This window comes from Vulpes lagopus, chromosome 21, assembly GCF_018345385.1.
Source record: "Vulpes lagopus strain Blue_001 chromosome 21, ASM1834538v1, whole genome shotgun sequence".
Taxonomy (NCBI): domain Eukaryota; kingdom Metazoa; phylum Chordata; class Mammalia; order Carnivora; family Canidae; genus Vulpes; species Vulpes lagopus.
The window spans coordinates 44,701,719-44,729,350 of record NC_054844.1 but is presented as its reverse complement, the minus strand read 5'-3'; the positions used below and the strand labels follow the sequence as shown (position 1 = coordinate 44,729,350).

Here is a 27,632-nt window from a genome sequence, read left to right as displayed (position 1 = left end):
GTGGGATTCGATCCCGGGTCTCCAGGATCGCGCCCTGGGCCAAAGACAGGCGCCAAACCGCTGCGCCACCCAGGGATCCCAGACATGGGCTTTTTGGAAGGTTTACACACACGAGAATTTGGGAAGGGGCCCAGAGGCACTTAGAAAATTAGACAACCTTTGGGACGCCTGGGTGGCTCAGCGGTTGAGTGTCTGCCTTGGGCCCAGGGCGGGATCCTGGAGACCCGGGATTGAGTCCCACGTCGGGCTCCCTGCAGGGAGCCTGCTTCTCCCTCTGCCTGTGTCTCTGCCTCTCTCTCTCTGTCTCTCTCTGTGTGTGTATGTCTCTCATGAATAAATAAATAAAATCTTAAAAAAAAAAAAAGAAAGAAAATTAGACAACCTCTATAGGTGTCTCCATATGCTCCACAGAGGTGGGGCCCAGCTCGCCACAGTGAGGAGAACCCCCTTGTCAGCTCTGGCCAAGATGGTCACTCCTAGAGACTGGAAGAAGCTCAGGAAAGCCTTGCTAAGGTTTCCCAGCGTAGGTCATCCCAGTTTACCCCAGTGCACTTGGAGGGAGCGACCTGCCCGGGAACTTTGATGGGCAACTCGACTCTAGGCAGGGAGTGGACCCTGAGCCTCCTCACCAAGACCTGCTCTGCTGTCTCAGGAAACTTCAGGAAACCTCCTCTCCACCCAAACCCCTTTTGACGACATTGGGGTTCCCATACACTGTAACTGGTCAAATCTTACAGGTTTTCCCCCCACAACGATGCATTTATAGATATTGCTTCTTCTGCTTAGAATGTTGTCTTCCATTTTCCTTCCTGGATAATTCAGATTTTTCCATCTTTCAAGACTAGTTGAAAGTGTACCTCCTCTCCGAGGCCTTCCTTGAGACAGTTCCTCCTTTTCCTTTGTTACCCCCAAAACGAATTTATCTATTCTCACATCACTGTCCATATTCACTTACCGGTTTATACATGTGTCTGCACCATTAGACTGTGAATGCCCAAAGGTAAAAGATCACAACTTAGCTATCTTGCTGTCCTCCAAACTTAGCAATTTGGCAAATATTCTATAAGTATTTGTTGATAGTGACAGTATCTATACTCAGAAGTAGACACCTCAAGGTATATATAAAAAAGACAAAACAGGGATCCCTGGGTGGCGCAGCGGTTTAGCGCCTGCCTTCGACCCAGGATGTGATCCTGGAGACCCGGGATCGAATCCCACGTCGGGCTCCCTGCATGGAGCCTGCTTCTCCCTCTGCCTGTGTCTGCCTCTCTCTCTGTGTCTTTCATGCATAAATAGATAAAATATTAAAAAAAAGACAAAACATAAAATACAATTCTTTTCAATAAGTTTATATATTAGTTAACAATTTAATACTTTAATATATTTAATTATTTAATAATAATATTAGATGTGCCACTCAATAGTGCTTACTGTATCTCAGGCGATGATTCACTGAATTAAACATACATACCTGGCTTTTAACTCATTTACTTTTCTCTCTCTCTTTTAAGATTTTATTTATTTATTCATGAGAGTCACAGAGAGAGAGGCAGAGAGAAGCAGGCTCCATGCAGGGAGCCCGATATGGGAATTGACTCCTGGACTCCAGGATCATGACCTGAGCCGAAGGCAGACGCTCAACCACTGAGCCACCCAGGCGCCCCTCATTTACTTCTCACAGTAATATAAAGTATTGTTATTATCCTCAAATTGCTGGGTGGGTAAAATTAGGCTTGGAGAGATTAAAGAATTTGCTTGAAACCTCAAAGTGATTATCAGAGTACAGGCATTTCTTTTTTTTTTTTTTTTTAAGATTTTATTTATTTATTTACTCATGAGAGACACAGAGAGAGAGGCAGAGACACAGGCAGAGGGAGCAGCAGGCTCCATGCAGGGAGCCTCATGAGGGACTCGATCCCAGAACCCGGGATCACGCCCTGGGCTGAAGGCAGGCAGGCGCTCAACCACTGAGCCACCCAGGCGTCCCAGTACAGGCATTTCCAACTCCAAAATTCATGCTCTCAAAAAATTTTTTTAAAGATTTTTTTTTTTATTTAAATAATCTCTAGACCCACTATAAGGCTTGAACTCAGGACACCAAAATCAAAAATCTCATGCTCTTCCAACTGAGCCAGCCAGGGGCCCCCCAAATTCATGCTCTTAGCCTTTGTGCTATAGCAGTGTCCGAGTCAAGTTTTTTTTTTCCGAGTTAAGTTTTACACCATCACTAATACAAAACAAATAATAATCATCACTAATAATAAAACAAAATCGTATGGTTCGATTTGTAAATAAAACATTTAAATCAGGTTACTAATTATTCGGTACATATAAGGAACTCATGGACTACACGCTACATACATTGTCTCGTCATAATCATCCCTCATAATCGCCTGTGTGGGGAGTTCTAGTCTCCCCATTTAAGAGTCTAGAGGAGTTTAAATAATTTGCCCAAATGCCCAGTGCTGGGTTGAGCAGACACTCAAACCCCATCTCTCTTCCACTCCACACCGCCTCGGGTTGGAAGGAAGGGCCCAGCAGAGCATCCTCGTGGAGGGGAGGGCAGGAGGAAAGATAAGGAGGCTGGAACGAGGGCAGCCGGGTGGCTCAGGGGTGAGCGTCTCCCTCTGGCTCAGGGCGTGACCCCAGGGTCCTGGGATCGAGTCCCGCGTCGGCTCCCTGCATGGAGCCTGCTGCTCCCTCTGCCTGGGTCTCTGCCTCTCTCTCTCTCTCCCTGTGTCTCTCATGAATAAATAAATAAATAATATATATATTTTTTATTTTTTAAAAAAGGAGGCTGGAATGAGCAGGATGGCTGTGAAAAGCAATAAATAGGCATCTGGCTGGCTTGGCTGATGGAGCATGCGGCTCTTGGTCTCAGGGTGGTGAGTTCAAACCCCACATTGGGTATTGGGTACAGAGCTTACTTAATAATAAATAAATAAATAAAAAATAAAGTAGGCATCAGGTCTCCTCCTCTAAGGAGCAGAGGGTGAGGCTTCCTCGGCAGCTCCACCCCTGCAGAGGATTGCAACACAGTGAGGTGGGGGTAGGGGTTTGGGGTTCCTGGAAGGTGGCTGAAGCCCCATAAGGCTGGCCCTGTGCCACTGTGCGGCTGAAAGTGGCCCCGCCCATCAGTGCTGGTGGGAGAGCCATGGCCTGAGGGCTGGTTCCTGGAAGTCTAGCTGCCACCTGCCCCGCAAACTGCTGCATCCTAGGCCTGATGCCTCCAGAGTCAGGCTGCCCTGCTGGCTGCGGTTCTGTGCCAGGTGCCTCGCACACGGGCGTGTGGCCTCCAGGGACGTTGTTCTTGTTCCTCAAGCCCCTGAGGTGCTCTGGCCTCCAGGCTTTGAAGCTTCCATCTCCTAATAATAACAGACTCGCTTTCATTTTATTTTATTTTATTTTATTTTATTTTATTTTATTTTATTTTATTTTATTTATTTATTTTTATTAATATTATTTATTTTTATTTGATTTTTTTTTATTTTATTTATTCACCTGACAGAACAGAGCAGAGGCTGAGGGAGAAGCAGGCCCCCCACAGAGCAGGAGGCCCAATGCGGGGCTGATCCCAGGACCCTAGGATCATGACCTGAGCCGAAGGCAGATGCTAACTAACCAGGTGCTTAACCAGACGCTTAACCGACTGAGCCACCCAGGCGCTCCCAGACTCACTTCCCTATTGACTTCTTTTCATCTTCTCAACACCGCTAAATAGGTATTATCATTACGTCTCTATTTTTCAGGTGAGGAGAGAAAGCTCGGGAAGGTTGGGCTGCCCAAGCCACATAGCCAGGAAATGCTGAGACTCAAGCCTAGGCTTCAGGATTCAGGATCCAGGATCCAGGATGCAGTGGCAGCCCGGGTGGCTCAGCGGTTGAGCATCTGCCTTCAGCCCAGGGCGTGATCCTGGAGTCCCGGGATCGAGTCCCACGTCGGGCTCCCTGCATGGAGCCTGCTTCTCCCCCTGCCTGTGTCTCTGCCTCTCCCTCTCTCTGTGTCTCTCATGAATAAATAAATAAAATCTTAAAGAAAAAAAAAGGATTGAGGATCCGGTCCTCCCTCATTCTGCTCTAACCATGCCCACCTCCCTTTCGAGGTTTAGAATGAAGCCCTAGGGGCGGTTTCTTCGGGCTACTCTGGACTCCTCTAGTAGCCTTCATCCTTTTGGGTTCAGCGCTAGGCTCTGCTAGCAGGGCGTAGCTCTCGGACGTCAGAGTCTGGGAACCTCAGTCTTACCCACATCCCTGGACCTCTAAGCCCCAAGCTCTTTTGGCCTCAGTGTGGGGCTCAGGCTCCCCTCAACTCCTCAGTCAATCCTCAAACAATTTTTTTTTAAAGATTTTATTTATTTGTCCATGAGAGATCCAGAAAGAGGGAGAGAGAGGGGCAGAGACCCAGGCAGAGGGAGAAGCAGGTCCCTGCGGGGAGCCCGATGCTGACTCCATCCTGGGACCCGGGGTCACGCCCTGGGCCCAAGGCAGCCGCTCAACCGCTGAGCCCCCAGGCGTCCGAATCCTCTAAGAATTCTTATCCCTGGAAAGCAACCCCCTCAAAGACTTCTTTTGTCCTCTCCTTGCGCAAACTAGAGCACGAGGAACCCCCGGTGATGGGGTGATGGCTCGGGAGAGCTGGCTCTAACACCGGGGCCTCAGTTGGCTTTAGGAAGAGGGGCCTCAAGTATTCCCAGGACCCGCCGGCCTCTACCTCCCCCAGCCATCGGGGCAACCGCCAGGCCCTGGTGCCCAGGATAACGCCCGGCCCTCCCCTGGCCTCCTGTGGCTGCCTCCCCTTTCCGTCTGTTGGGAGAGGAAGCCAGGGGGTGGCGGGGGCCAGCCTGCAGGGCACTGATAAAGGGCCAGGCCCGCCCCCGCCCCCGGGGCCGCTGCGGTCAGAGCAGCGGGGAGCAGGCCAGGGGCGGCCCTGCCCTGGGGACCGGGACGCCGGTTCCACCTTTACCCGCCCCGCCCTGCTCGGGAAGCCGCTTGCGTAACCGGGGGCGTTTGGCAACAGGCTTGCGGCCTGGCCTGGCCTGGTGGTGTGCGCCCCGGGGGTGAGGGGACGGATCAGGCCCGCAGGCCAGCGTCTCGGGGCGCAGGAGCCGCGTGGAGGGGACGTGTGGCCGCGTGGTCCCCCCTCTGCCTGCTGCCCGGCAGAGGGGAGACTTGGGAGAAGGTGGGGCCCGGCCGTCCAGGCTCCCCGCCCCTGCTGACCACGCCGGCCAGGGAGGGACGGAGAAGGCCGCTGCCTCTGCACAGCAGCGACCCAGGGGAGGCTGAGGGCCCAGCCCGCGCCCAGGGGCCCAGGGGCCGCAGGTGTCCCCGAGGCAGGTGTCACGGAGGCAGGCCCCTCCTGGGGCAGGTGGGAGAGGCAGCGCCGGCCTGCGAAGGCCTCCTCCCCCGGCCCAGCCCGCGCCATCCCGATCCGTGTGTCCCCCCAAACAAGCAGTGAACCCCTGCGAACGCTTCCATGAGCCCGGTGCTCCAGGGTGCAACCCCCCCGCCCCGTGCTCTTGGGTCGCTCCCCCACCCAGCCCGGGCCTCCCCACCTCGCCTGCCCCCCATCATCCTCCACAGCCCAGCCCAGTTGCCGCCTCCTCCGGGAAGGCTTTCCTGAATCTGCGGAAATTCACCTGCGAAGCTGCTAGTATAGACCTTGCCCGGCGCAACTTCCCAACGAGGCTGTGAGTGGGGACGTGGCCTGCGGCACTCCTCCCTGTGTCCCTGTAGTACGTGACATCGTGGGCTCTCGATAAGCCCCCGTTGAGCAGACTAATGACTGCGGAGGCTGGTTACCCACCGTGGCGTCTGCGGCCACACCAGGGGCCTGAGCCAGTTTTCACTCCGTGTGTGTCCACTAGCTGCAACCTGATATCACTACTTCATCAGCCACAGGCGTGACTATCACCACCCCTCGCCCCGCCACACCACTGAGAGCTACATCTGGGCGCCCAGGTGCCAGGTGTGCAGCCCACGTTCACGCCCAGCTCATCAGGGGGTTCTGCGGCCCCACCTGCAGCACGCCCTGAAGCCGCGCGTCCCCTCCGGCTCTACGTGCATCATGCGAGCAGGACCATGGTCTCCTGGGACAGAGCTGGAGTCCCAAGCACTTGACCTCGGGGTTGGGTGGCTGTTGACCCGTCCTCCTCCCCTCGCCAAGGCTTCAAGGAGGCCTCTTGGGTCGCTCGGTTGTGTTGCTGGTTGTGGAAGGTCCTGAGGGAGAACCGGGGTGCTGATGTGGAGGCGGCGGGGGCGGGGGGAACACTCGGAGGAGCTCTTATTTATCAACCAGGACAGAATATTTTCGTCATTTTAACAGTGAGCACGATCCTTTCGGAGAATGGCCCCCCTTTCGCTGGGGGCCAGCGCCGCCCATCTGCCTCCCAGTCTTTAACTGTTTCCAATAGAACTTGAATATTCTAAGAAGAAAAAATAGAGAAAACGTCTAAGCTGCAGCTGCAAGGACTGAAGCTAGACCTGGGGAGGACTTTCCTTACAGCTGAGAGCCACTGAAAGGAAGCTAGGAGGAAGCAAGCCTCCTCCAGTCTCTGGAGAGAGATGTTTGGCCTGGGCCTAGGGTGCGTGTTGGAGGCCGAGGGGTGACGGAGTGATTTCTGGGGATCCTTGCTGGCCTGAGACGGAGCCGCTCCAGGTGCTGGGGATGAACCTGATATCCCGCGCACATGTGCCGGCCGGCCCGGAGGGTGTGTGGCGGCCATGCGTCTGGGGTGCCCCGCCTGGGAGAAAGGAGGACAGAGGGCACCCAGGGCCCCTGTAAGAGGGGTGCATAATGTCCCTGCTGGGCGCCCCCGCACACCTAACTCCCCTCACACACTGGCAACAAACCGGGCCAAGAAAGAGGCCTTTGTCCCAGGACATCTGAGGCTGCTGGGGGAGGGGACAAGCTGCAGGTGAAAGGACACATCAAAGCAGCACTGCCCCTCCTCCCCAAAACAGCTCCCTCGCCTCTCTCCCGGAACCCAGGCTTTCCTTAAATGAAAGCAATGCCCTAAATGCCCAGCTGCCCAAACAGCTGGGATGCAACACACTGGGTCCCTATCTCCAGCTGCCGTTCACCTTGCCATGACTCGGTTTCCCTGCCCCGAAGAGAGTCAAGGGGGCAGAAGGAAGGAGGTTACGACTTGCATAAAGTCGAGAGGTCACCCGGGAGAGGGCCTCCAGGTTGGGATTCATCATGTGCCCGGGAGAAACGCAGGCCTGGCGGGCCTCCTGGGCTCCCCAGGGCCGGGGCGCTGGAGCCCCGAGTGCCCCCGCTGGCCCGAGCACCGTGGGGGCGGGGTGTGGGCAGAAACCGCACCGGGCTCAAGTTTCCTCTCTTGGCCAGAAGGGGCAGGAGGAGAGGAGGGCCACGGGGAGAGGGGAGGAGGGTTGGAGGAAGGACGGAGAGCTCAGGCCCAGGTCTTCAGAGCGGAGGCTGGGGTGCCGCCGCGCTCCCCGTGCTCAGTGCTCAGGCCGGGCCTCGGCACCCAGCGCTCAGTGATGGCCCGGGGGCGGGGCGCAGCCCTCCCCTGTTTCCAGAGGTAGCGGGGATCGTCACCCCGGAGGTGTCAGCGCAGGCCCAGCCTCCCCAGCCTCCGCGCGGAGCCACGGCTCTCTCCTCACCCGGCTCGGACCCTGCCACAGGTGCCTGCGGGGTGGGGCGGGAGGCGGGTGTCCGGGGGCCAGGGACAAGCTGGGGATGTGGAGGTGGCGGCCCAGAGACTCAGCAGCTCCCCACACACCCCCAAGGGCCTCGGGCCTCCCCAGCGGCCCCCCTTAGGAGTGGACATCCAGGAATTCATCTGGGGGAAGAAGACCCAGATGGCTCCTTGAGCACCCGGGGACCCTCAGGGTGACCGGCTGCGGGGGGCGGCACGGTGGTCCTCTGGGTCGCGGTCGTGGGGCTGGGGCACCCGGAGCCAGCCCACGGCACGGCCGCCCTGGGGGAGCGATGCTCAGGTGCGTGGTACCCATCCTGCTGCCCCATGTGGCCGCCGGGAAGCTCGGGAGGCGAGGAGCTGGGGCCGCCGCTGGCCTGGGGGGCGAGAGGCGCCAGGACGGGCAGGATGCGCCGTGGGGGGGGGCTGTTGGGGCTTGGCCTCCCGTGGCCTTCCTGCCCCCGTCCCCCGCTGCAGCCGGCAGGGCAGCCCTTCACCCTGGAGGTCCAGCAGCTCGGGAAGGAGGAGGCCGGTGGCAGCCGAAGAGAGAGGGGGGCGGCCGGTCTGGGGCCTGGGATTCTCTACTCCTTGGCCCCCAAATGCCTGGAGCTTGGTTTCTAGGGACCGAACGGGGATGGCACACACTTGTCCCTTTCTCCCTCGTTCCTATACACCTGTTCGAGTCTGGATCTCCCACTGATGATCTCTCTCTCTCTCTCTCTCTCCGTCTCTCTCTCTTCCCTTTTCCTCTGTTCTGTTTCTCTATTTTACCTTCATGTGCCTCCCCCTCTTTTGGGATTGTTCCTACTATTTCTAAACAGCTTGCTCACCTGCCACTCCACGCCCCAGGTTTCGCCGATCCCTCCCCATCCTTTCATGGCTTCTGTTGATGCCCGGAGAGGTGGGTGGTCTAATAAACCTCAGAGCAGGATCCCAGAGGCCAGCACCCTCTCTGTCCCCTTCTCCCCGTCAAGGCATCCGCTCGCAGATGGTCCTCCTTTGGGATCCTTGGGTATAAGGCTCTGTGTCACTCTGTGAGTGCCCGGACCCTGCGGTACGAGCTCTCCGGGTGGGACCATCGGGGGGAGTATAGTCCCTGTAAATGGCTCCCGTCCTGCCTGGAACATGTTGGTGGGGAGGAAGAGGGCTGTGTGACCTCAAAGTGCAGGTCACACTGCAAAGTGGGAACAGTTTACTGTAAAGCTAAAGGGACGCAGGGAGGCCCGCTCGCTTTCCCGGGAGCCGTCATGCGTGCGTCCCCAGTGGTGGTCTGAGCAGTTCTGACTACAGCCTCCTCCCTGCTGTGTACCTGCCAGCCCCTGTGCCCCGGCCCCTTCCTTAGACAGGGAGGCTCCCAAGAGCCGGAGAGGCCTGTGCTGGTGGAGAGACCACCACCAAGCCCTGAGTGGCTGGGGAAGAGCACACGCTCCCCTGGGGCTGGTCCACGGCCTGCACCACACCGGCCGCTAGAGCTAATCTGGAGATTCTCATCAACTCCCTCCTTCCCGACCTTCCTGCCTCCAGGTCCCCCCGGGGACCCTTGTGGATTCTCCTTTCCTTGTCCCAAAGGTTCAGGAGAGATTGAGCTCCTGGCCTCCATGAGAGGGGCTGATACGGAGTCTCGGAGACCGGGGCAGCCCCGAGGGCAGCCTGCCTGGGTCCTGGGTTTGAAGCTAGGAGGCGTCTAGGGGTAATTCGCCAGGCTCTTTTCTGGCTTCGTGTTCTTCCCTGTAAACACAGAAGGTTGGACTAGCTCAGCGTTTCTCAAGGTGGGGTGGGGCTGTGCATCAGAAGCACCAGGCGCTTGTTAAGGAGCCCACCACTGGGTACCTGCACCTATGAATTCCATTCAGGAGGTCTGGGGTGCCTTGCGGGAGCCCGAGTTCCCACAGGCACAACAGGTGAGTGTGGCGCACGATCAAACTGGTGACTGCCCGAGCTGGGTGCCGCGGACCGCCTCCCTCAGCTAGGGTCGCCTCTGGTCCCGGGTCCGAGTTCAGGTCCGGGGAAGAGGCTGAATGGGGAAGTGATTTGCCCCAAGGCAACCTTCGGGAGGCGCGAGAACCTGGTCTCCTGCCTCCTAGGGCAGGCTCCTGGTACTGCAGCTACGGGTCAGATCCAGGAAGGCCCGAGGAGGGACCAAGGGAGGGGTGCAGGGTGAAGGGCTGTGAGGCAAGAGTCATTGTCCCTGCCCCCTGAGCCCCTTCTCCATTCACTTTGCCTTTGGGCAATTTCCTCCAGAACCTGGGTGGGGGAGGGCGGGGTTCCGGTGTTGAAATGGCATCCTGGGCAGACGGACACACCCCACCCACTCTGCCCACTGCGAGGCCGCGCCACCCCGCTCCCAGCTCTGGGGGGCCCTAGGGCCGGGGGGCGGGGGCGGCCCCCTCAGGATAGCTTCTCTCCCTGAGTTTGCGGGAAACCAAGGAGCGGGCTGCACAGTAGATTGCGGGGATGGGCCATCCTAGTGGTGATCAAGGTGCTGCAGCTTGGGGCGATCCCGCCCCCCAGCCTGCCTGCCCTTCCTCTGGGGCAGCGATGGGGGCCGTGTCTGGCCCTAAGCTTCGGGGAGGCCCCGTGAAAGCCCCTTGGATCCCTCCCGGGGGCGGGGAGAGCGGGCCCGGGAGGTGGGTGAGGGCGGGCGGGTCCGGTCAGGTGGGGAGGTGGGCTGAGAAGGGCCCGGAGGGCAGGTGACGCGGAGAGGGCTGGGGGCGCCTGAGAGCAGCCGCGGAAAAGGACCCGGAGCTCAAGCTGTGCACCCCGGGGCTTCATGGATGCGGAACAGGCTGAGAGCAGTGCCCGGCCTGGCCTGCCGGCCTCAGGCCCGGGGCCGCGGCAGCTCGAGCCCAGGTCAGGGAAGGTCGGCGGGGACGAGCCGAAGGGACAGTGCTTTTGAGGCTCTAGAGAGGCCTTTCTGAGAAGAGGAGAGAAGAGATTCCGCGGAAAGAACTGCGTGAGGAGGAGGGCCGCGGGCCGGCAGTGCGGGCCGGGGCGGGGGGCGGCGGGGGGCGGCGGGGCACAGGCAGTGGCCCGGCTTATCGGCCGTGGCTGCATTTCGGGCGACCTCCTGGGACGGGTGTGGGAGCCAGTCGCAGACTCAGGCCTGCAGGACACCCGCCGCTCTTGAACTCTTGACAGCGCGTCTAGGCCTCTGCGACGATTGTCCTATTACCTTAGGAACCCCGGCCGCCTGGCTGTGTGGGTTGGGGTATGGCCGAGATGACCCTGCAGGGACAGAGGACAGAGGTCCAGTGTCTCCAGAGACCATTCCTCCTCTGCTGCCTCCAGCTGATAAACCTCTTATCAGGCCCAAGCAGGGGAGCCCAGAGCCAGGAGAGGAGGAGAAGGCAGGGCTGCTATCAGCCACCAGGCCCGGGCCATATCTCGGAGCAGAGGAGGGGCTGTGTACTTGGCTCTTCCCACAACACGCTCCTGGGGGATCCCCAAGTGCTCATTCTCATCTTGGGAAGATGAGACAGAGGAGGAAAACTGAGGACAGAGGAGGAAAGCAGGAGTGATCCCTGATGTCGCCCCGGAAAATAGGGAAAAAAGTCCCCTGGAAGATCTGACTTCTGTCCTGGCCAGTGATACAGTTTTAGGGAGTAAGAAGAAGGGGAAAGAGAAGGCACCTTGCCTGAAAAGGAAGGTACAGACCTGCTGTGCTCGCAAGGACCTGTCTGCAGCCAGAGCAGGTGAGGTGGAGATCACACCACACGGACAGCCTCTGCAGCCCAAGGGGCTGGTCGACTGGGGGACCAGGGCGCACCTTCTCTCCCGCGAGGCTGCGGGAGCTCTCCGTGGAGCCAGGACAAAGTGGCTGGTCCCTAGCATGAGAGGCCTTAACCTGTTTCTCCTTTTTAAAACTTATTTGTTCTTTACCCTGTTTCTCCTTTGACACAGGTTCCTGGGGACTTTGGGCTTTAAGGACGCTGGACCAGGCCCTGGCCCAGTAGGATGCCCCCGTGTCCTCCCCAGCAGAGCAGGGACAGGGGGACACAGTTGCCCACTCCAGAGCTGGGCGAGATGGAGCTGACTTGGCAAGAGATCATGTCCATCACTGAGCTGCAGGTGAGCGGGACTGGGGGGACCCAGGGGAGGGGAGAGCTGAGGAGCAGGGAGTCTGACTGGGGCTGAGCAGGGGGCTGGAGCGAGCGGGGAATGTTCCAGACACTGGAAAAGGAAGGGCTGGGGTAGGAAGGCGACCTGGACCAGAGGTGCGGAAGAGCAGGGCAAGGAGTGGTGGCGAAGGAAGGATCTGATTGGCCGTGTAGGCTCTCAGCAGCCCCTCCCCTCCCATCTCTCTAGCCCACCTGGGCCGCCTGCCTTCGCTCACCTTCGTCCCTTCTGAACTCCCTCTCCTCCAGCCCTGCCCATCTTCTCCCCTCATTGCCTCCCCCTGCCCTCAGATGCTGGGCCCCTTTCCCTCAGGTAGCAGAGCAGTAGTTCAGGGGCCTGGGGAAGGAGGGGGTCAGACTATGACAGGGTCCTTGCCTCCTGCCAGTTGGACAAAGGGGTGTCTGTTGGCCTAACAATGATGCCTTTGTCCCCGGCTGGGCTGGAGCACGGTGGCTCCTCGATGTGGGTTGGGGGCCCTGTTTCCAGCATGTTCCCTCCTTCTCTCTGCACCTGGGCAGGGACAGAGGGCCTGGGGAGGAGAGGGTAGTGCGAGTGCCGGCTCCCCAAGGTGCCTCTCAGCCCCCAGACCTAGCCCTCTGCCCCCCGCTTCTCTGCCCTGCCATCTGCCCTAAACCCTCCTCGTGCTCAGCAGCTCCCCCTGCCGGGTGCCAAGGGCATGGCCAGCGTCTGAACTTGACCCTTTGACCCTAGATAACCACAGCAGGAAAGGGTTCTGGGGGGGTCATCACAGATAACAATTGTCTTGTCTTCTTGAAGGAAAGAAAGGAAAATGAGCCTTTTCAAACTTGGGTGAGAACTTCCCCTGAAGAGCGGGAGATTCCATAGCGTTGCAGCGTTAGGTAGTCCTTCCCGGAGTCTGACCTGGGGACTGCCGCTCCTGTTTAAGCTTTTTAAAGCTGCTTTCTGCTTGGAATAGCGGCACTGCAGCCTTACGAGAGGCTTTGCATGGTGTTTTGCACCTCTCTGTTCCCGTTATGTCACCGCACCTTTCAGGAGGACCCAGCTGGTTCTCCTCCTCAGCCTGTCTTCAAACCTCTGCGTGTTTTCTTGCAGGGCCTAAATGCTCCAAGTGAGCCGTCGTTTGAGACCCCAGGCCCAGCCCCATACCCTGGGCCCCCGCCGCCCCCGACTTACTGCCCCTGCTCGATCCATCCAGATGCTGGCTTCCCCCTTCCTCCAACACCTTACGAGCTCCCAGCAGCCGCCTCTCATGTCCCAGACCCGTCGTACTCCTACGGCAACATGGCCATACCGGTCTCCAAGCCCCTGAGCCTCTCGGGCCTGCTCAGTGAGCCCCTCCCAGATCCCTTGGCTCTCCTGGACATCGGCCTGCCAGCGGGGCCCCCGAAGCCCCAAGAAGACCCAGAATCTGACTCGGGATTATCCCTCAACTATAGTGACGCTGAATCTCTCGAGCTGGAGGGGTCGGAGGCTGGTCGGCGGCGCGGCGAGTATGTAGAGATGTACCCAGTGGAGTATCCCTACTCACTCATGCCCAACTCTTTGGCTCACCCCAACTATGCCTTGCCACCTGCAGAGACCCCCCTAGCCCTAGAACCCTCCGCAGGCCCTGTGAGGGCCAAGTCCACGGCCCGGGGGGAGGCGGGGAGTCGGGATGAGCGTCGGGCCCTGGCCATGAAGATTCCCTTCCCGACGGACAAGATCGTCAACCTGCCGGTGGATGACTTTAACGAGCTGTTGGCCCGGTACCCGCTGACGGAGAGCCAGCTGGCCTTGGTCCGGGACATCCGACGGCGGGGCAAGAACAAGGTGGCGGCCCAGAACTGTCGCAAGAGAAAGCTGGAGACCATCGTGCAGCTGGAGCGGGAGCTGGAGCGGCTGGGCAGCGAGCGGGACCGGCTGCTCCGCGCCAGAGGGGAGGCCGACCGGACCCTGGAGGTCATGCGCCAGCAGCTGACGGAGCTGTACCGGGACATCTTCCAGCACCTGCGGGACGAGGCAGGCAACAGCTACTCCCCCGAAGAGTACGCCCTGCAGCAGGCCGCCGACGGGGCCATCTTCCTGGTGCCCCGGGGGGCCAAGGTGGAGGCGGCGGACTGAGGGCGGGGCCGGCCCGGGAGGTCTTAACTCCCTCCCGAGGAGGGTGCTCCCTAGCAGGAGGAGCTCTCGAGAGCAGGAGGGCCGAGGGGAACCCAGCATTTGGAGGTCCGAGGCGGATCGGCAAGGCTTGCCTCAGGGGCAGTGATTGCGGGGGGCTGGACTCTCTCCCGTGATCCGGCTTCGTGGATCTCCAGCCTCCACGTCCTGTTTGAGCTTCGCTACATAAAGCGCTCTACACGCACTCGAACCTTCCGCTGTGTCTTCCTTCTCAGGAGAGGGCGGTGAGACGGAGGAGCCCTCAGCGCTCAGCGCCGGGCAGTGGTGGAGAGGGGGCCTGCCGGGCTCCTTGCTGCCCCTGCAGCTCTGGGAGACAGGTGCGCAAGGCCTTTGGGCTTGAGCAGCACGGTCCACCCCCTCACCTCCTTCTTCAGAGCCGGGGGTCACGCATGATCTGAGGGGCCCCCTCCCTGGCGACCCACTATTTAGGGGTGGGGGCTGCTGCCAAAGCTGGCTATACCCCCTGTGCAAGATCCTGAAGCTCAGGCCTCTCCTTTCCCAATCTCCGGAGCACAGAGAAGTCCAGGATACCGCGGGCCTTCTTCCTGTTCCCTCCCGCCCACTTGTAGGACTTGCTCGTCCTCGTGCACTAGAGCTCTCGGAAGACTGAGATGCTCTTAAGTGGAATGCATTTTTTTTTAAATAAAGATTTTATTTATTCATTCATGAGGGACACAGAGAGAGGACCCCGGGGTCATGCCATGAGCCGAACCGAAGGCAGACGCTTCATAGACTGAGCCACCCAGGTGCCCCTCGAGGGATTTCAAACCCGAGTCTGGGCAAGCCCTGCTCCCTGGTGTAGGATATGCCTTTTGGTGAACTTTTCTCCTTGGTTGTAGTAGATGCACTACCCCATTGTTTGGGGGCCTCCCTTTTCTAGAGCCTCAAAGAACTAGGGCATTTTTTCCTTGAAGCAGAACAGGACTAAGTTCCAAAATCCAAGTCCAATCAAACTTCTCAGACCCTACACTTTAATCTTCCGGGTTGGAGTTGGGTGGTTCCTGATCTTTTCAGTCACTGCAATAGATCTTTGGGGTATTTTACTTTTATTTACACTTCAATTTTACTAGCTCCATTCCAATGGGGAAAACGCCCAAATTCTGGTAGTTTTGAGACATGAAATCAGACATCAAAGGTGTGGAATTGTTATGCCTAGATTCTCAAAATGGGGCAGCCCGGGTGGCTCAGCGGTTTAGTGCCGCCTTCAGCTCAGGATGTGATCCTGGGGTCCCGGGACCGAGTCCTACGTTGGGCTCCCTGCATGGATCCTGCTTCTCCCTCTGCCTGTGTCTCTGCCTCTCTCTCTGTCTCTCGTGGATAAATAAAATCTTTAAAAAAAAAAAAAAAAGGGTTCTCAAAATGTGGTCTCCTAGGTTAGGGAATGAAAGCAACAGAAAGCCTCAGATTCCTAATAGATCTGCTAAGTTCAACTTGTCAACCTTACTTTCTTAAAAAATTGAAAATGCAGGATCAAGTTGCAAAGGGCAGTGCCTGGGTGAGCTGTTTAGCAACTCGGTTAGTTCACTTAGGGATGCCAAGCAATGTTTTCACTTCTAGGCAAGCTCACAAGGGGGTAGTTCAGACCATTATTCAGTGCTTCCTGAGCACCTATTCTAGAACTGTTCTAGGCACTGGAGATACAAAAGGGGAAAATGCTCCATTCTAAAGATACATCGAAGCGGGTAAGACCACCATAAACACAGAACCTACATAACCTAAAGTTAAAGGTGAACATGGGTTTTGTAGGACCTGGGTTCTGTTCCGGAGGTTGCAAGAACTGGAGCCAGGTCACCTTCATTTAAAAAGTACAGAACCGGGGGATCCCTGGGTGGCGCAGCGGTTTGGCGCCTGCCTTTGGCCCAGGGCGCGATTCTGGAGACCCGGGATCGAATCCCATATCGGGCTCCTGGTGCATGGAGCCTGCTTCTCCCTCTGCCTGTGTCTCTGCCTGTGTCTCTGTGACTATCATAAATAAGTAAAAATTAAAAAATTAAAAAAAAAATAAACTAAAACTACAGAAGGACTTTAAAAAAAAAAAAAGTACAGAACCTGGGACGCCTGGGTGGCTCAACGGTGGAGTGTCTGCCTCACTCAGGGTATGATCCAAGCTCCAGGATTGAATCCCACATCGGGCTTCCTGCAGGGAGCCTGCTTCGCCCTCTGCCTGTGTCTCCCATGAATAAAGCAAACTTACTAACATCCTGTATTTACTTGTAAAGCACGTAGTGAAGTACATGGAATGTAACCGAAGCATGACCTTTTATTCTAGTGGCCCTGTCCTTCTAAACCATTATTGTGAGAAACTTAGTAACTTCAAGTCACAAAGGGAATTAGATTCTTACAGTGGTAGATCACCTACACATGCACACCTAAGTTGAAAATTGAAGCTGGACGATCCTTTTTTGAAGACAGAAGGGTTAAGCATTCACCAGGTGGTTGAATTACTGCTTCATTATTTTTGGATCACTTTTAAGAAATTTAAAAACTGGGCAGCCCAGATGGCTCAGTGGTTTTGCGCTGCCTTCAGCCCAGGGTGTGATCCTGGAAACCCAGGATCGAGTCCTGTGTCGGGTCCCCTGCATGGAGCCTGCTTCTTCCTCTGCCTGTCTCTCAAATAAATCTTTCAAAAACACCCAAAACCTTAAAACTTCCTGCTCTCTGCAGATTCCCCTTAACTTTGTTTCAGATTTTTTGAAATCAGAGATAGCTGGCCAATAAATACTTGTGGAGGGCAGCCCCGGTGGCTCAGTGGTTTGGCACTGCCATCGGCCCAGGGTGTGATCCTGGAGCCCCAGGATCAAGTCCCACACTGGGCTCCCTGCATGGAGCCTGCTTCTCCCTCTTCCTGGGTCTCTGCCTCTCTGTCTCCAATAAAATCTTTGGGGGAAAAAAAAAAACACAAAACAACTTGTGGGGCAAATGTAAACAGCTTACTTCTAACTAGGCCAAGATTTACCCCTACAGTTTAGAGCCAGCTTTGTTTCACTAATCATGCTGCTGATGGGATAATCTTTTAACATAGTATTAGAACCACTTTGGGGGCAGCCCCGTTGCAGTGGTGCAGCGGTTTGGTGTGACCTGGAGCCTGCAGCCTGGGGTGTGACCCTGGAGTCCCAGGATCGAGTCCCACTTCTGGCTCCCTGTATGGAGCCTGCTTCTCCCTCTGCCTGTGTCGCTCATGAATAAATAAAATCTTAAAAAAAAAATAAATAGAACCACTTTGGGACACCCAGTTGGGTTCAGGCTGTGATCCCAGGGGATCCTGGGATCAGAGTTCCACATTGGGTTCCCCTGCAGGAAGCTCACTTCTTCCTTTGCCGGTCTCTCTCATGAATAAATAAAATTTCGGGGGGGAGGAACCACTGCCATTCCAAAACGCTGAATGCTACTTATTTTTGGAAAAAAGGAGCACTCCCAACAACCCAACTGTTCCTCCCTGATCTCAACTTCAACCTGATTAAGGAATTTATGTTGTCCCACCTTTCTTTACATACCCAAGATCTTAGTTGTTCCTTTAGGTTTAAAAGGGTCCAAGGAAGCATTACTAAGGTATGAAGGAGAAAAATCTTCAATTCTAAAAAAAAAAAATTTGATTTGCCATATTATGAAGGGGGGGGGGGGGAAGGAAACAAGAGACAGAACCAAGTTACAAAGTATTTATTAAAAAAGTCCATTCACAAAACTGAATGATTAATTCAAGCTGCAGAGCAGCTAACAACTGCATGGCAGTGAAAATGAGGTGCATAGTGGCTCAGATTAAAGGTTGTCCTCATTAAGGATGTTCCTGCAAGGAAAAAAAAAGTTATTAAGTGTTTACAGAAGCGCTTGAAAAATTCTACAATTATAGCCAGATTTTGTTTAATGGGAACCCAATTACTTTAAATACTTTTTGCCAGCTACGGCAGGCAGATCCCATTTTTTGGGTTCCCAGGCACAATTTGTCATTCTCTACTTTGGCAATTACCAAGCACTCTTGCTGACAATTAAGTTTATAAAAGGCTTACCTTTTAGCCATAAATTTGTATGGATGAGTTTCTGAAAATTTTTTTTTTTAAAGAGAGTTGATTAGCCTGGAGTAGCAGACTCCTCCCTAGAAAAGTAAACAACCTTTAGAACTAGCTTTTCTGAGACCAACTCCCAGATCAGGGTAAATCCCCCACCCCCCAAAATTAATGGTCCACCCTCCCTCCCACCATGTTTTGGGGAAGATTATAATGCATTACTTTGAGCCATTGTTTTAATGAAATGGGTTAAAGGAAGGTAGGAAATAAAATTAAAAGGGCAAAAATATATTGTCACAATAGAATTAAGTGTTCACTTCCTTCATTTGGGAGCCAAGTCTAGGGTGTCCATTTAAAACAACTGATCTCCAGAAAAGCCAGTTCAGCTTAACTGGACTAGTTTTGGCTCAATATATTAAGGAAAATGTAACAGAAAACTGGAATTTAAGTAACACTATATGGATGTAAGTAAAATCTGTTCTTACCTACCAGCATAGCAATAAAACCTTTTCTCCTGGTTCTGACTGCTAGTCCTAAGAGTCAGGTGTGCCTTACTCTTGTCTGCCTCCTTTCTGGCGATGGTCACTGAAACTTCACTCCCTCCTAGCTTTCATGGAGCGTGCCGTGGCCTGCCCCTGGCTTATCTGTACTCCACATACCACAAGTGTCTACTCTCAGCTGTAGAGTGTCTGAGCTCGGAGCCATTCGCGCTATACTTGCTAGCAGTTCCTAGAAGCTGAACATCTCTCCTGGATCTTTAAAGGCATTGTCACGAATCCTGAGGTATCTGCAAACTCCCTCAATAGTTAAGGTTCCACCTGCCATTGCAAACTCAGCCAATATCAAACTCATGGAACTATCACCCATGCTTTCCCACCCTCCTCCCCCCCACTCCACACCCACCCTCCTCCCCAAACTTCCAAGTAACACACCCACGGGATGGAATACACAATCCTAGTGATAAACAATTCTCTATGCTACCAGGTACAATGGCACTGAAATTGAGGGTACCAAAGGGAGGGCTCAAAAGAACCTATGTAACAAATAACAATGATTGGATATTAACTGTAAAAGGCTTTAGAAATCATTTTCTATACAATTAACATTTTAGGATGGTTGTGTGATGTACCATATTTAAAGGAAAACTGCAGTTAACGTGAATATAATAAGGTTCCTCACCATCTGCAGAATTTTAATGTCCAAACAGGTTTAAGTAGTATGGGATTATTTGTAAACCTCAATTATGGACCCACCCACCAGAACAAAATGTAACTGCTGTTTTCCTTTAATGTAAACCTGGTTTTGTATTAAAAATAAGATATTCTTACTGGTGCTGGTCAGTTTAAAAAGGTCTCCCAAACACTTCTAATCTGTGGACTTATGGGGTGGCATTAGCCAGCAGCTGGTTTCTATTCTCTGGCAGAGTTTTGAACTTGAATTGTGATAGAAGCATTCAACATTATGAGGGGTAGTGGGTAGGGAAAAGTCCAAAGCTCTGCCAGTCCCAAATCCATACAGTTGTCATTCCATTCAAGAGAATATTAAATCGTTTATTGATTACACATGATAATGGACGATACACAAGCTTTAATCCCATCTATAATTTTATCTGATACCATAATTCAATTTAGATATATTGCATAGGATGTGCCAACAATCATAATAACCAAATAAACTCCAGGACTTTGCTTGGGTGACCCTTTTAACGGTGAACTCCAGGTCACAACACATTAACTGTCAGTTCAACCACACCAAGGTTTGTGGAGACAATGGCTTCTGTGCCCAAGCAGGTTGCAAATAAATTTCGAGTGGAACCTGGCATCACCCTGAAGGAATTCTAACTTCACACTGTTGGGGTAGTTTACCAAGATGGCTTCAGAGTAGACTAACTTTACACAGCACATTTAAAAAAAGACACATTTATTCAGCGTCATGATCAGACTATTACATTTAGCAATCAACAGCATGGGTGCAAAAAAAAAAATCTACATTAAAACCCTTTGTTGGAATGCTTTACACTTTCCACAGAACAGAAACTAAAATAACCTGTTATACAATTAGTCACAAATACAGTCCTCGAGTTTTTTGCCCATACACATGAGTATTGTCTAAAACATGTCTTCTTTGTAGCAGCTAGGCCCTGCCACCACTGTGCTTGGCTGAGTTCACAAATCTGTTGTAACCTGTAGCTTCCCTGTCACTTCTCTGGCTCTCCTCTCCTGCTAAGCTTTGTTTCCTGTTGAACAATATGGAATAAAGTTGTTAATCTAAACATATTAAGACTCAAGGCTACAATCCAATAGCAAGTTTTGTTTCCCACAAATTTTGCTGATCTGAATATTAACATCCACAATTTTACTGCAATTATAATGTTAACTACGTTGCACTGCTCAGCTACATTAGGGTTACTGGGTTCAATATCATTTACAAAAATTAACTTAAAACATAAAAGGGTGTTTACTTACCTGGCAGTAATTAAAACCTTCTGCCACTGCCATAGCTGCTGCTGCTGCTGGAACCGCCATAGCCACCTAAAACATAATTTGCCCCTTTAAGGTTTGGAAGCACCAACAGTAAGATTTTTTTAATATAAGGGGCAGTAAAAGTTCAAATTTTCAGGAGTCTGAGCTCACAAGACTTTCCCAATTTGATTGCAAATTGCCTGTCACTTAAATTTCCTAAAGGCTTTAACATACTCTACTGGTATTTATAAATACCTAACACTCCCAACAGCGCATATATACGATACCTTGGTTTCGTGGTTTGGCAAAGTATTGGCCTCCACCACCATAGGGGCCAGAGCTTCTGCCTCCAAAATTTCCTCCTTTCATGGGTCCAAAATTTGAGGATTGATTGTTGTAATTGCCAAAATCGTTATAGCTTCCGCCACCTCCAAAGTTGCTTCCTAGGAATGGAAAGAGGGCCTGTTACTTGAAGATGGTAGTTCTGAATTCTATTTAGTGCTCATAACAAACAAAAAAAGCTGCAGGATCTGCTTTGCCTTCCTCCCAAAGTCTGGTTGCTCCAATTACCTATTTCATCCTTTTCTGGGCAAGGCACTAAGTTGAATAATCCAGTGTTTTTAAAAAGATTCACCCACAAATTATCATGGCGTTAACAGATCATATTCTCTAGCCTCAAAGGCTTGTACCCATCCAGGGCACTGCAAACACAGGCTGGATCTATCAACTAAGTGCCTAAGATCCCAAAGGAGTCATATACTAAATCCTGCTGGAAACTAATCTAATTCTGATTAAAGGCACCACTATCCACTTACCCATCTATCTTATTTGGGAGTGAGGCGGCCCCAGCTTAAAGCTAGGAGGAGGTAGCATTAGCAAGCCCATTAAAAAATACCATGCATCGTACCACATAATGCTTTTTAAGAGCATTAAATCCCCTTAGGGACATAAACTCTAAAGGGCTAATCTAGCTTTTGCACCAAGTACTTGGATCACTGGATACCTACCACTACCACCGCCATAGCCGCCTCCGCCTCCTCCGTTGTTATAGCTGTCATAGCTGCCACTCCCGCCATAGCCACTGCCCTGGTTTCCATAACCCTGTCCACCACTTCCATAGCCTCTGCTTCCTCCAGAGTAACCAGGGCCGCCTCCTCCATAACCACCTACAAGAATACAATTCTTCTCAATAAGACAAAAGTATTTCACAGTCAAAACCTGTGCAAGTGTAATGCCTAAAAGCCTGCTCACAGCATGCTGTTATCAGAGCTGTTTATCATGCACTAGTTTAGCTCTAACCTAGTCTAAAAGTTGCCAAACGAAACTTCACCTATATATTCCTTAAAACAAACTTACCGTCGTTACCAAATCCGTTATAGCCATCCCCACTGCCACCGTATCCACCACCACCTCGACTGCCACCGAAGCCACCTAGAAGAAAGCAGAGTTTTAAACCACTGTGAAGTGTACCGTTGTCTTAAAGCTGAATTCTATAAAGATACTTCCTGCGTTACAAAAATGTTGATTTTAGCTTTCTGGTTAGTGAAAAGCCAAATCTACACTTGGATAAAATTTAAGCCAGGAGTTAATCTACCACAGATGGCAGAGGAAAAAGGAACCTGGGGATAATCAAATTATAAATTTATTGTTAACTTTTAGTGGTAAACTTACCTCGACCACTGAAGTTCCCTCCACGACCAAAGTTGTCATTCCCACCAAAACCACCTCCACGACCACCACCAAAGTTTCCAGAACCACTTCGGCCTTAAAAAAACACAAGTTTTAAATGTTACATTACACGGATTGGAGAATCACTCAGTTATCTGTACGGGTTAATCGAACAAACGCACCTCTTTGGCTGGATGAAGCACTAGCCATCTCTTGCTTTGATAGGGCTTTCCTTACTTCACAGTTGTGGCCATTCACAGTATGGTATTTTTGAACTAAAAAAAAAAAAAAATCCAAGAGAACATGATCTCAGGCTTTAGAACGTAACACGGACTTCAGAAGCGTAGCAAAGAGCATGCCCAACACTTACTGACAATCTTGTCTACAGAGTCGTGGTCGTCAAAGGTCACAAAAGCAAAACCTCTCTTTTTGCCACTGCCTCGGTCAGTCATGATCTCAATCACTTCAATTTTCCCATACTGTTCAAAATAATCTCTTAGATGATGTTCTTCAGTGTCTTCTTTAATGCCACCGACAAAAATCTTTTTCACAGTTAAGTGGGCACCGGGTCTTTGAGAATCCTATTGTGGGAGAAAAAAAACACCCAATTCCGTTATTTACACCGACCAAGCCATCCCTAACCAAGATCACTAAAAAGCGTGCCAGGAGCCCCAAACGCGAGGTCTCCTTGGCGGCCTGCTTCTGCGTCTGCCAAGAAGGAACAACCGTCGCTCACCTCTCGGGAGACAGCCCTCTTTGGTTCCACGACTCTTCCGTCCACCTTGTGCGGCCGGGCGTTCATGGCCGCGTCCACCTCCTCCACGGTGGCGTACGTGACGAACCCAAAGCCTCTGGAGCGCTTGGTGTTGGGGTCTCTCATTACCTGAAAGGTGAACTCCCTGAATACTGAGAACCCCGGAACTCCTCACGCTGAGTTACAAATTAAAAAAAGGAGGAAAAAAAAAAAAGCGCCCCCCCCCCCGCCCGCCCACGACGCCCTCCGGCTCCCCCGGGCCGCCACACGTGCATCCCCTCCCGGGAGCGCCTCCGCGGCTGGGACCACCCCTTCCGGCGCCGGCCGGCTCTCCGCCCCAGTCCCGTGAACCGCCGTCGGAGCAGCGGAAACCACGTCGCGAACCACGTCGCTCCCGGGGCCCTCCGCCTCCGGCACGTCTTACCACACAGTCTGTAAGCGTCCCCCATTGCTCAAAATGGCTCCTCAGACTCTCATCGGTCGTTTCGAAGCTCAAACCTCCGATGAAGAGCTTCCGCAGCTGCTCGGGCTCTTTGGGAGACTAGGAGCGGGGACACAGCGCGTTACGTGGCGCGCCTAACGCCCAGCCCTGTCCCGTTGGGGGGAAAATCCTCGACAGCAGCGTTACAGGGCACGTATTGTTCCCTCGGGTTACGGGAGGCCACGTGCTTCTCCCCTCGGGGGGGCCCGGGCGGTGGGGGCTGGGAGGCCGCGGGCGCATGCGCCCCGACTCTCCCTCCGACGCACGCGCAACAAAAGGACTAGGCTGGACGGACGCCTAAGCGGCGGGGAACTACGGCTGCTCTGGAAGAAACTCGCTCCCGGAGACTCGATGAAGCAAAACCCGTCGAATGCGCCCGCGAGTTCTGCCGGGAGGGCGCAGCCCGGCGCGACAGCCAAGCGCTGCAGGACGGCGGCCTCATGGCGACGACGAGGACAAAATGGCGACCTCAACTTTGGGAGGGGAAGGCCCTGGCGGCCGCCGAAGCGCTGCCGAACGGGCTGGCGCGAGCAGCCACTCCAGGCCGCGTCCTACGGGACCCAGGGAAGGGGCGAGGAAGGAAACTAGGCGGGAGACAGCGTGTTACTCACCTCTGACTTAGACATGACGGCGGTGGGAGGGGAGACTTTAACGATGCTTACTCGGCGGCGTCCAGGGGCAGAAAGGAGTAATCTAACGAACGTATCTGCCAGCCTACCTTCGGCCTCGCTTTTTTATCCCGCCTCCTCGCTTTAGGCATTGGTAGACTCCGCCCCTGAGCGCCTCTGATTGGATGTTTGCGATAGCCTCCCCCTGCTATTGGTCTATAGTCCCGCACTGCTGCGCAACGTCATCCGCTTGGGCGTTCTACGCAGGCTCCGCCCCTTAAGGTCTATTGGTTCCCGGGTAATATTATTCTTCAGTCCTGCGATTGGCTCGCCAACCAGTCATTCATATTTGAACGAACCTAAGGTATTTAAATGAATTTTCAATCCATTCCGCCCCGAAATTATGTTCCGCTCAGTTGGCGAAGCACGGCTAATACTATATATTACGAACGAATTTATCAGGTGATTTTCTTTTTTTTTTTTTTTTTTTGGCAACGACCGCCCGCCGGGCGCATGTGTAGTAAAATGGCGAGTTTACGCAGGCGCACTAACAAGTTCCGCTCGGCGCCTGGAGCACGTGAAATGGCGGGCGGGAGACGGCGGCGGATCTACGGCGCCTGCGTAGTGGCGGGAGTCGCGCCCCGCTTTGCGCAGGCGTAATGGGCGGAGAAAGGGTCCGGTCCCAGGATTGGTCGCGCAGGCGCAGGGAAGGATCCGTTTTGGCGGGCGGTTGGCGTTGCGCAGAAGGCGGCGGCGGCGGCGTCCCGTGGTCCGGCCTCGCCGCAGAGGAACAGGGGAGACGTTGGCGCGAGTGACCGGTCTCGATTCCGGGTAAGCGGCGGATCGTCTCGCCTACTCGTACGAGGTGTTGAACTGACTCCAATTGGGCCCGTTATTGTGTGAAATGAATGGAGCGCGGGGTGGGGGCTCGTAAAGGGGGAGCGCTGGGTTCAGCCAACCAATGGCCGGCGGGGGCGGGATGTCTGCCGGCCGGGTGTCGCGGGGCTCCGCGGCCCGAGTCTGACTGGCTTGCGCGCGGGCCAATGGGGTCCGCCCTCGGCCGCCGTCGGATGGGCCCTCGGGCCCTCGGGACGTGGGGGCGGGCTCTGCGCCCCTGAGCGGCGTCCCGCCGAGCCAATGAGCGCGGAGCGCGCGGTAGGTTGGGCTCCTCGGAGGCGGCGGGCGGACTCCAAGGGGGAGGCTGGGAGCACGGCCCCGAGTGGAGCCGGCGGCGGGCGGCCCGGTCAGCGGTGCGGGCTGCGGCGGAGCGGGCGCGAGGGCGGGCGGGCGGGCGCGCGTTCCCTCCACAGTGGCCCCCGGCGCGGCGCTCGGGCCTTCGCCCCACACGCGTTTCCGGTAGGGAGACCCTGACTGGCGGGTCGCTTGGGCTTCGGCTTAACCCCTCCGCGCGCGCACGCACACGCACACGCACACGCGCACCCGCCACACAGTCCCCGCGCGCGCACGCGCCCCGGGGCTTCCGGCCGCTCCGCGCGTGGAGGCTCCCCGGGGAGCGCGGCCGGTCGTCGGGAACCCGCTGGAAGAGCCGTGGCGGGGGCGCCCGACCCACGTGTGCGCGTCACGCCGCGGCCTCCCCGGACGGGAGGTGGATCCTTGAGGGCCCGCAGGAGAAGTTTGCGGAGGGCCGCCTGCCTGGGGCCGGGCGGGATCCGGGCAGGTCGCGTCCCCACCGCGGAAGTCCTCTCAGGGCCCGCAGTTTGTGACTAGGGGCGGGCGGGACAGGCGGCGCCCGAGGTGGCAGGCCTGATGCCTTGCTCCTCACCTCCCCCTGGGTCACCCCTACGCCTCGAGAGGGTGCTGCCCCCCCCCGCCCCCCGCGCCCGGGGAACTAATAGGGTGATGCTCAGAATAAAAACACGAATTTTAAAAACTTGACTTTCTTTTGTGTACTTAGTACCTGCCAGGGAGACGCTGTGCTGAGTAAGTAAACCCTTCACACGCATCTTCCTTGTTTCCACGCCTTTACCTCACTCTCTTCTGTGGACTTCTGTATCTTTTTTTACACCATTAAAAGGTTGGTTTCTTTTTTTTTTTTTAAGACTTTGTTTATTCATTCGTGAAACACACAGAGGCAGAGAGAGAAGCAGACTTCCCACAGGGAGCCGGATGCGGGACTGGATCCCAGGACCCCGGGGTCCCGCCCTGAGCCCAAGGCAGACGCTCCACCACTGAGCCACCCCGGCGTCCCATCCATTAAAAAGTTCCGAGCCTCTTTCTGCTCTTCCTCTAAGGATGTCTGAATTTTGACAAATTGCTTAACATGGATGATATTTAGGGTGTTAGGGGTAGGAGGACTCATCCATCACCTGGATTATTCCATTGCCTGCATTGTATTTTCTTCAAAGTGTTTATTTTACAGGCACTGTAATCACCTGTTGGTAACACCCATTCAGCTGATTTGAAGATGTTTTAGTAAAAATAAAGACGTTTGTGTTACATAGTGGTTATATCAGAATCTAAATTGCACTCTTGATCAGTGGCATAAGGTTAACAGAAAAATGTTTAGATGCTGTAATAAGTTTAACTACGTATGAAGGACACTTCTGATTATAGACCTTTGTGACCTTTATACAAAGGAAGGTTAATTTTAGTTGTTCCATATAATGAAGACTGGAGAGATTTGTGTTCTCTGACACTTGCAAGAGGACAACTTGATTTCGTATTTCCTTATAAACTGTAGGTGTGCTAATCAGCTGCTTCTGCTGAGTTTATAAGAACTAAAGGGATCTAAATTACGGTTCTCCTTAATTTATTTAGGTTCAAAAGAAATACACTCTTGACTTACAGGATTTCTTACAGCACTATTGACATTTTAAGCTAATAAATGCATTTCACCTCCTCCCTCACACCCATTTGTGACTATCAAAATGTCACCACACATTGCCAGATGTCCTGGGGATGTCAGTGGTAGTGATGGTGGCGGTGGTGGTGCAAAATCTTCCTCAGTTGAGAACTGTTGATTTAGCGGTGCCTGGCAGGCTGGGTCTGAGGAATGTGACTCTTGATCTCAGGGTGGTGACTTCAAGCTCCACGTTGGGAGGGCAGCTAAAGAATTAACTATTAATAAAAAAATTTAAAAAGCAGCGTTGATTTAAGTTGACAGATGCTGGAGGCACCTGGCTGGCTCAGCAGAGGAGCATGCAACTCTTGCTCTCGAGTCATAAGTTTGAGCCCTACATTGGGTGAAGAGATTACTTAAATTTACAAAAAATAAATAATATGACAGATGCTAGAGTTGATAATCTTGTCAAAATATTTTATTTTAATAATTGGAAATTAGTGGGAGAAGATGAATGAAGTGTTTAGGAAGTAGCCTTTGGTAAATGGATCGCTAAATCTTAATGGTAATCTCTTCAGATATAAAGAGCTCTTTGTTCCATTGGATAGAAAGGAGAATTTCATTAAGTTTTTATTATTTCTTGCAGTGTAACAGGATTGTTTGCATCTTTTGTTTGCCGAAAATAATGGAATGGTGGACTTTGGATTAGATGCATCTTAGATTCTTACCTGCTTTAGCCTCTTTCCTTTACTGGGGATTCTTTTGGATCAGTGTGTCTCAAACTTTTGATCTTGACCCTTACTAGGCAATCTGTTTAACCCTGTACACAAAACAAGTTTTGTTATATAAATAAGTGTGCAAAGCGCTCTGGTATTTTCTCATCTATTTCTCATTATTTCTCATTATTTCGTTTTCTTAAAAATGCAGATCAGTTTTTGCTGAT

At 53.6% G+C, this 27,632-nt stretch overlaps 3 protein-coding genes across 13 annotated transcripts in view; 2 read left to right on the top strand and 1 right to left on the bottom strand.

The window, feature by feature from the left end:
* Nucleotides 1–14,099, top strand: part of NFE2 (nuclear factor, erythroid 2) — a 29,969-nt gene extending 15,870 nt beyond the window's left edge. For 2 of the 11 annotated variants that reach the window (XR_005984881.1, XR_005984882.1), the window contains 2 exons: nt 2,794–2,885; nt 3,509–3,566. Coding sequence is in view for 5 of the 11 variants with exons in the window: in XM_041736312.1 (XP_041592246.1) it covers nt 11,615–11,728; nt 12,851–13,858 (1,122 nt within the window). In the remaining 6 variants the exon portion in view is untranslated. Of the gene's footprint in view, nt 1–2,793; nt 2,886–3,508; nt 3,626–3,749; nt 3,960–7,320; nt 7,962–9,450; nt 9,562–11,019; nt 11,353–11,560; nt 11,729–12,850 lie in introns of those variants that run through there. The other 9 variants (XR_005984880.1, XR_005984884.1, XM_041736310.1 and 6 more) reach the window with 8 other exon arrangements.
* Nucleotides 14,100–17,557: 3,458 nt separating this feature from the next.
* HNRNPA1 (heterogeneous nuclear ribonucleoprotein A1) lies at nt 17,558–24,014 on the bottom strand. Its single transcript, XM_041736768.1, has 12 exons — nt 23,893–24,014; nt 23,225–23,341; nt 22,783–22,929; nt 22,417–22,627; nt 22,229–22,321; nt 22,050–22,142; nt 21,735–21,809; nt 21,386–21,544; nt 20,666–20,821; nt 20,382–20,447; nt 17,920–18,005; nt 17,558–17,699 (listed from the first exon to the last, which is right to left on the bottom strand). The coding sequence occupies exons 1-10, from the start codon at nt 23,905–23,907 to the stop codon at nt 20,392–20,394; spliced, it is 1,122 nt and encodes a 373-aa protein (XP_041592702.1). The 5' UTR covers nt 23,908–24,014; the 3' UTR covers nt 17,558–17,699; nt 17,920–18,005; nt 20,382–20,391.
* Nucleotides 24,015–24,565: 551 nt separating this feature from the next.
* CBX5 (chromobox 5) overlaps nt 24,566–27,632 on the top strand; it is a 37,241-nt gene continuing 34,174 nt past the window's right edge. Inside the window, exon 1 of the mRNA XM_041736087.1 lies at nt 24,566–24,720. The gene's annotated coding sequence lies outside the window, so the exon portion shown is untranslated. The remainder of the gene's footprint in view (nt 24,721–27,632) is intronic.

Coding starts and splice junctions, on each gene's coding strand:
- HNRNPA1 (XM_041736768.1), bottom strand. Junction 22,143..22,228: donor TGCTTCATCCAGCCAAAGAG/GTGCGTTTGTTC, acceptor TGTTTTTTTAAG/GCCGAAGTGGTTCTGGAAAC. Junction 20,448..20,665: donor TGCCAAACCACGAAACCAAG/GTATCGTATATA, acceptor ATTATGTTTTAG/GTGGCTATGGCGGTTCCAGC.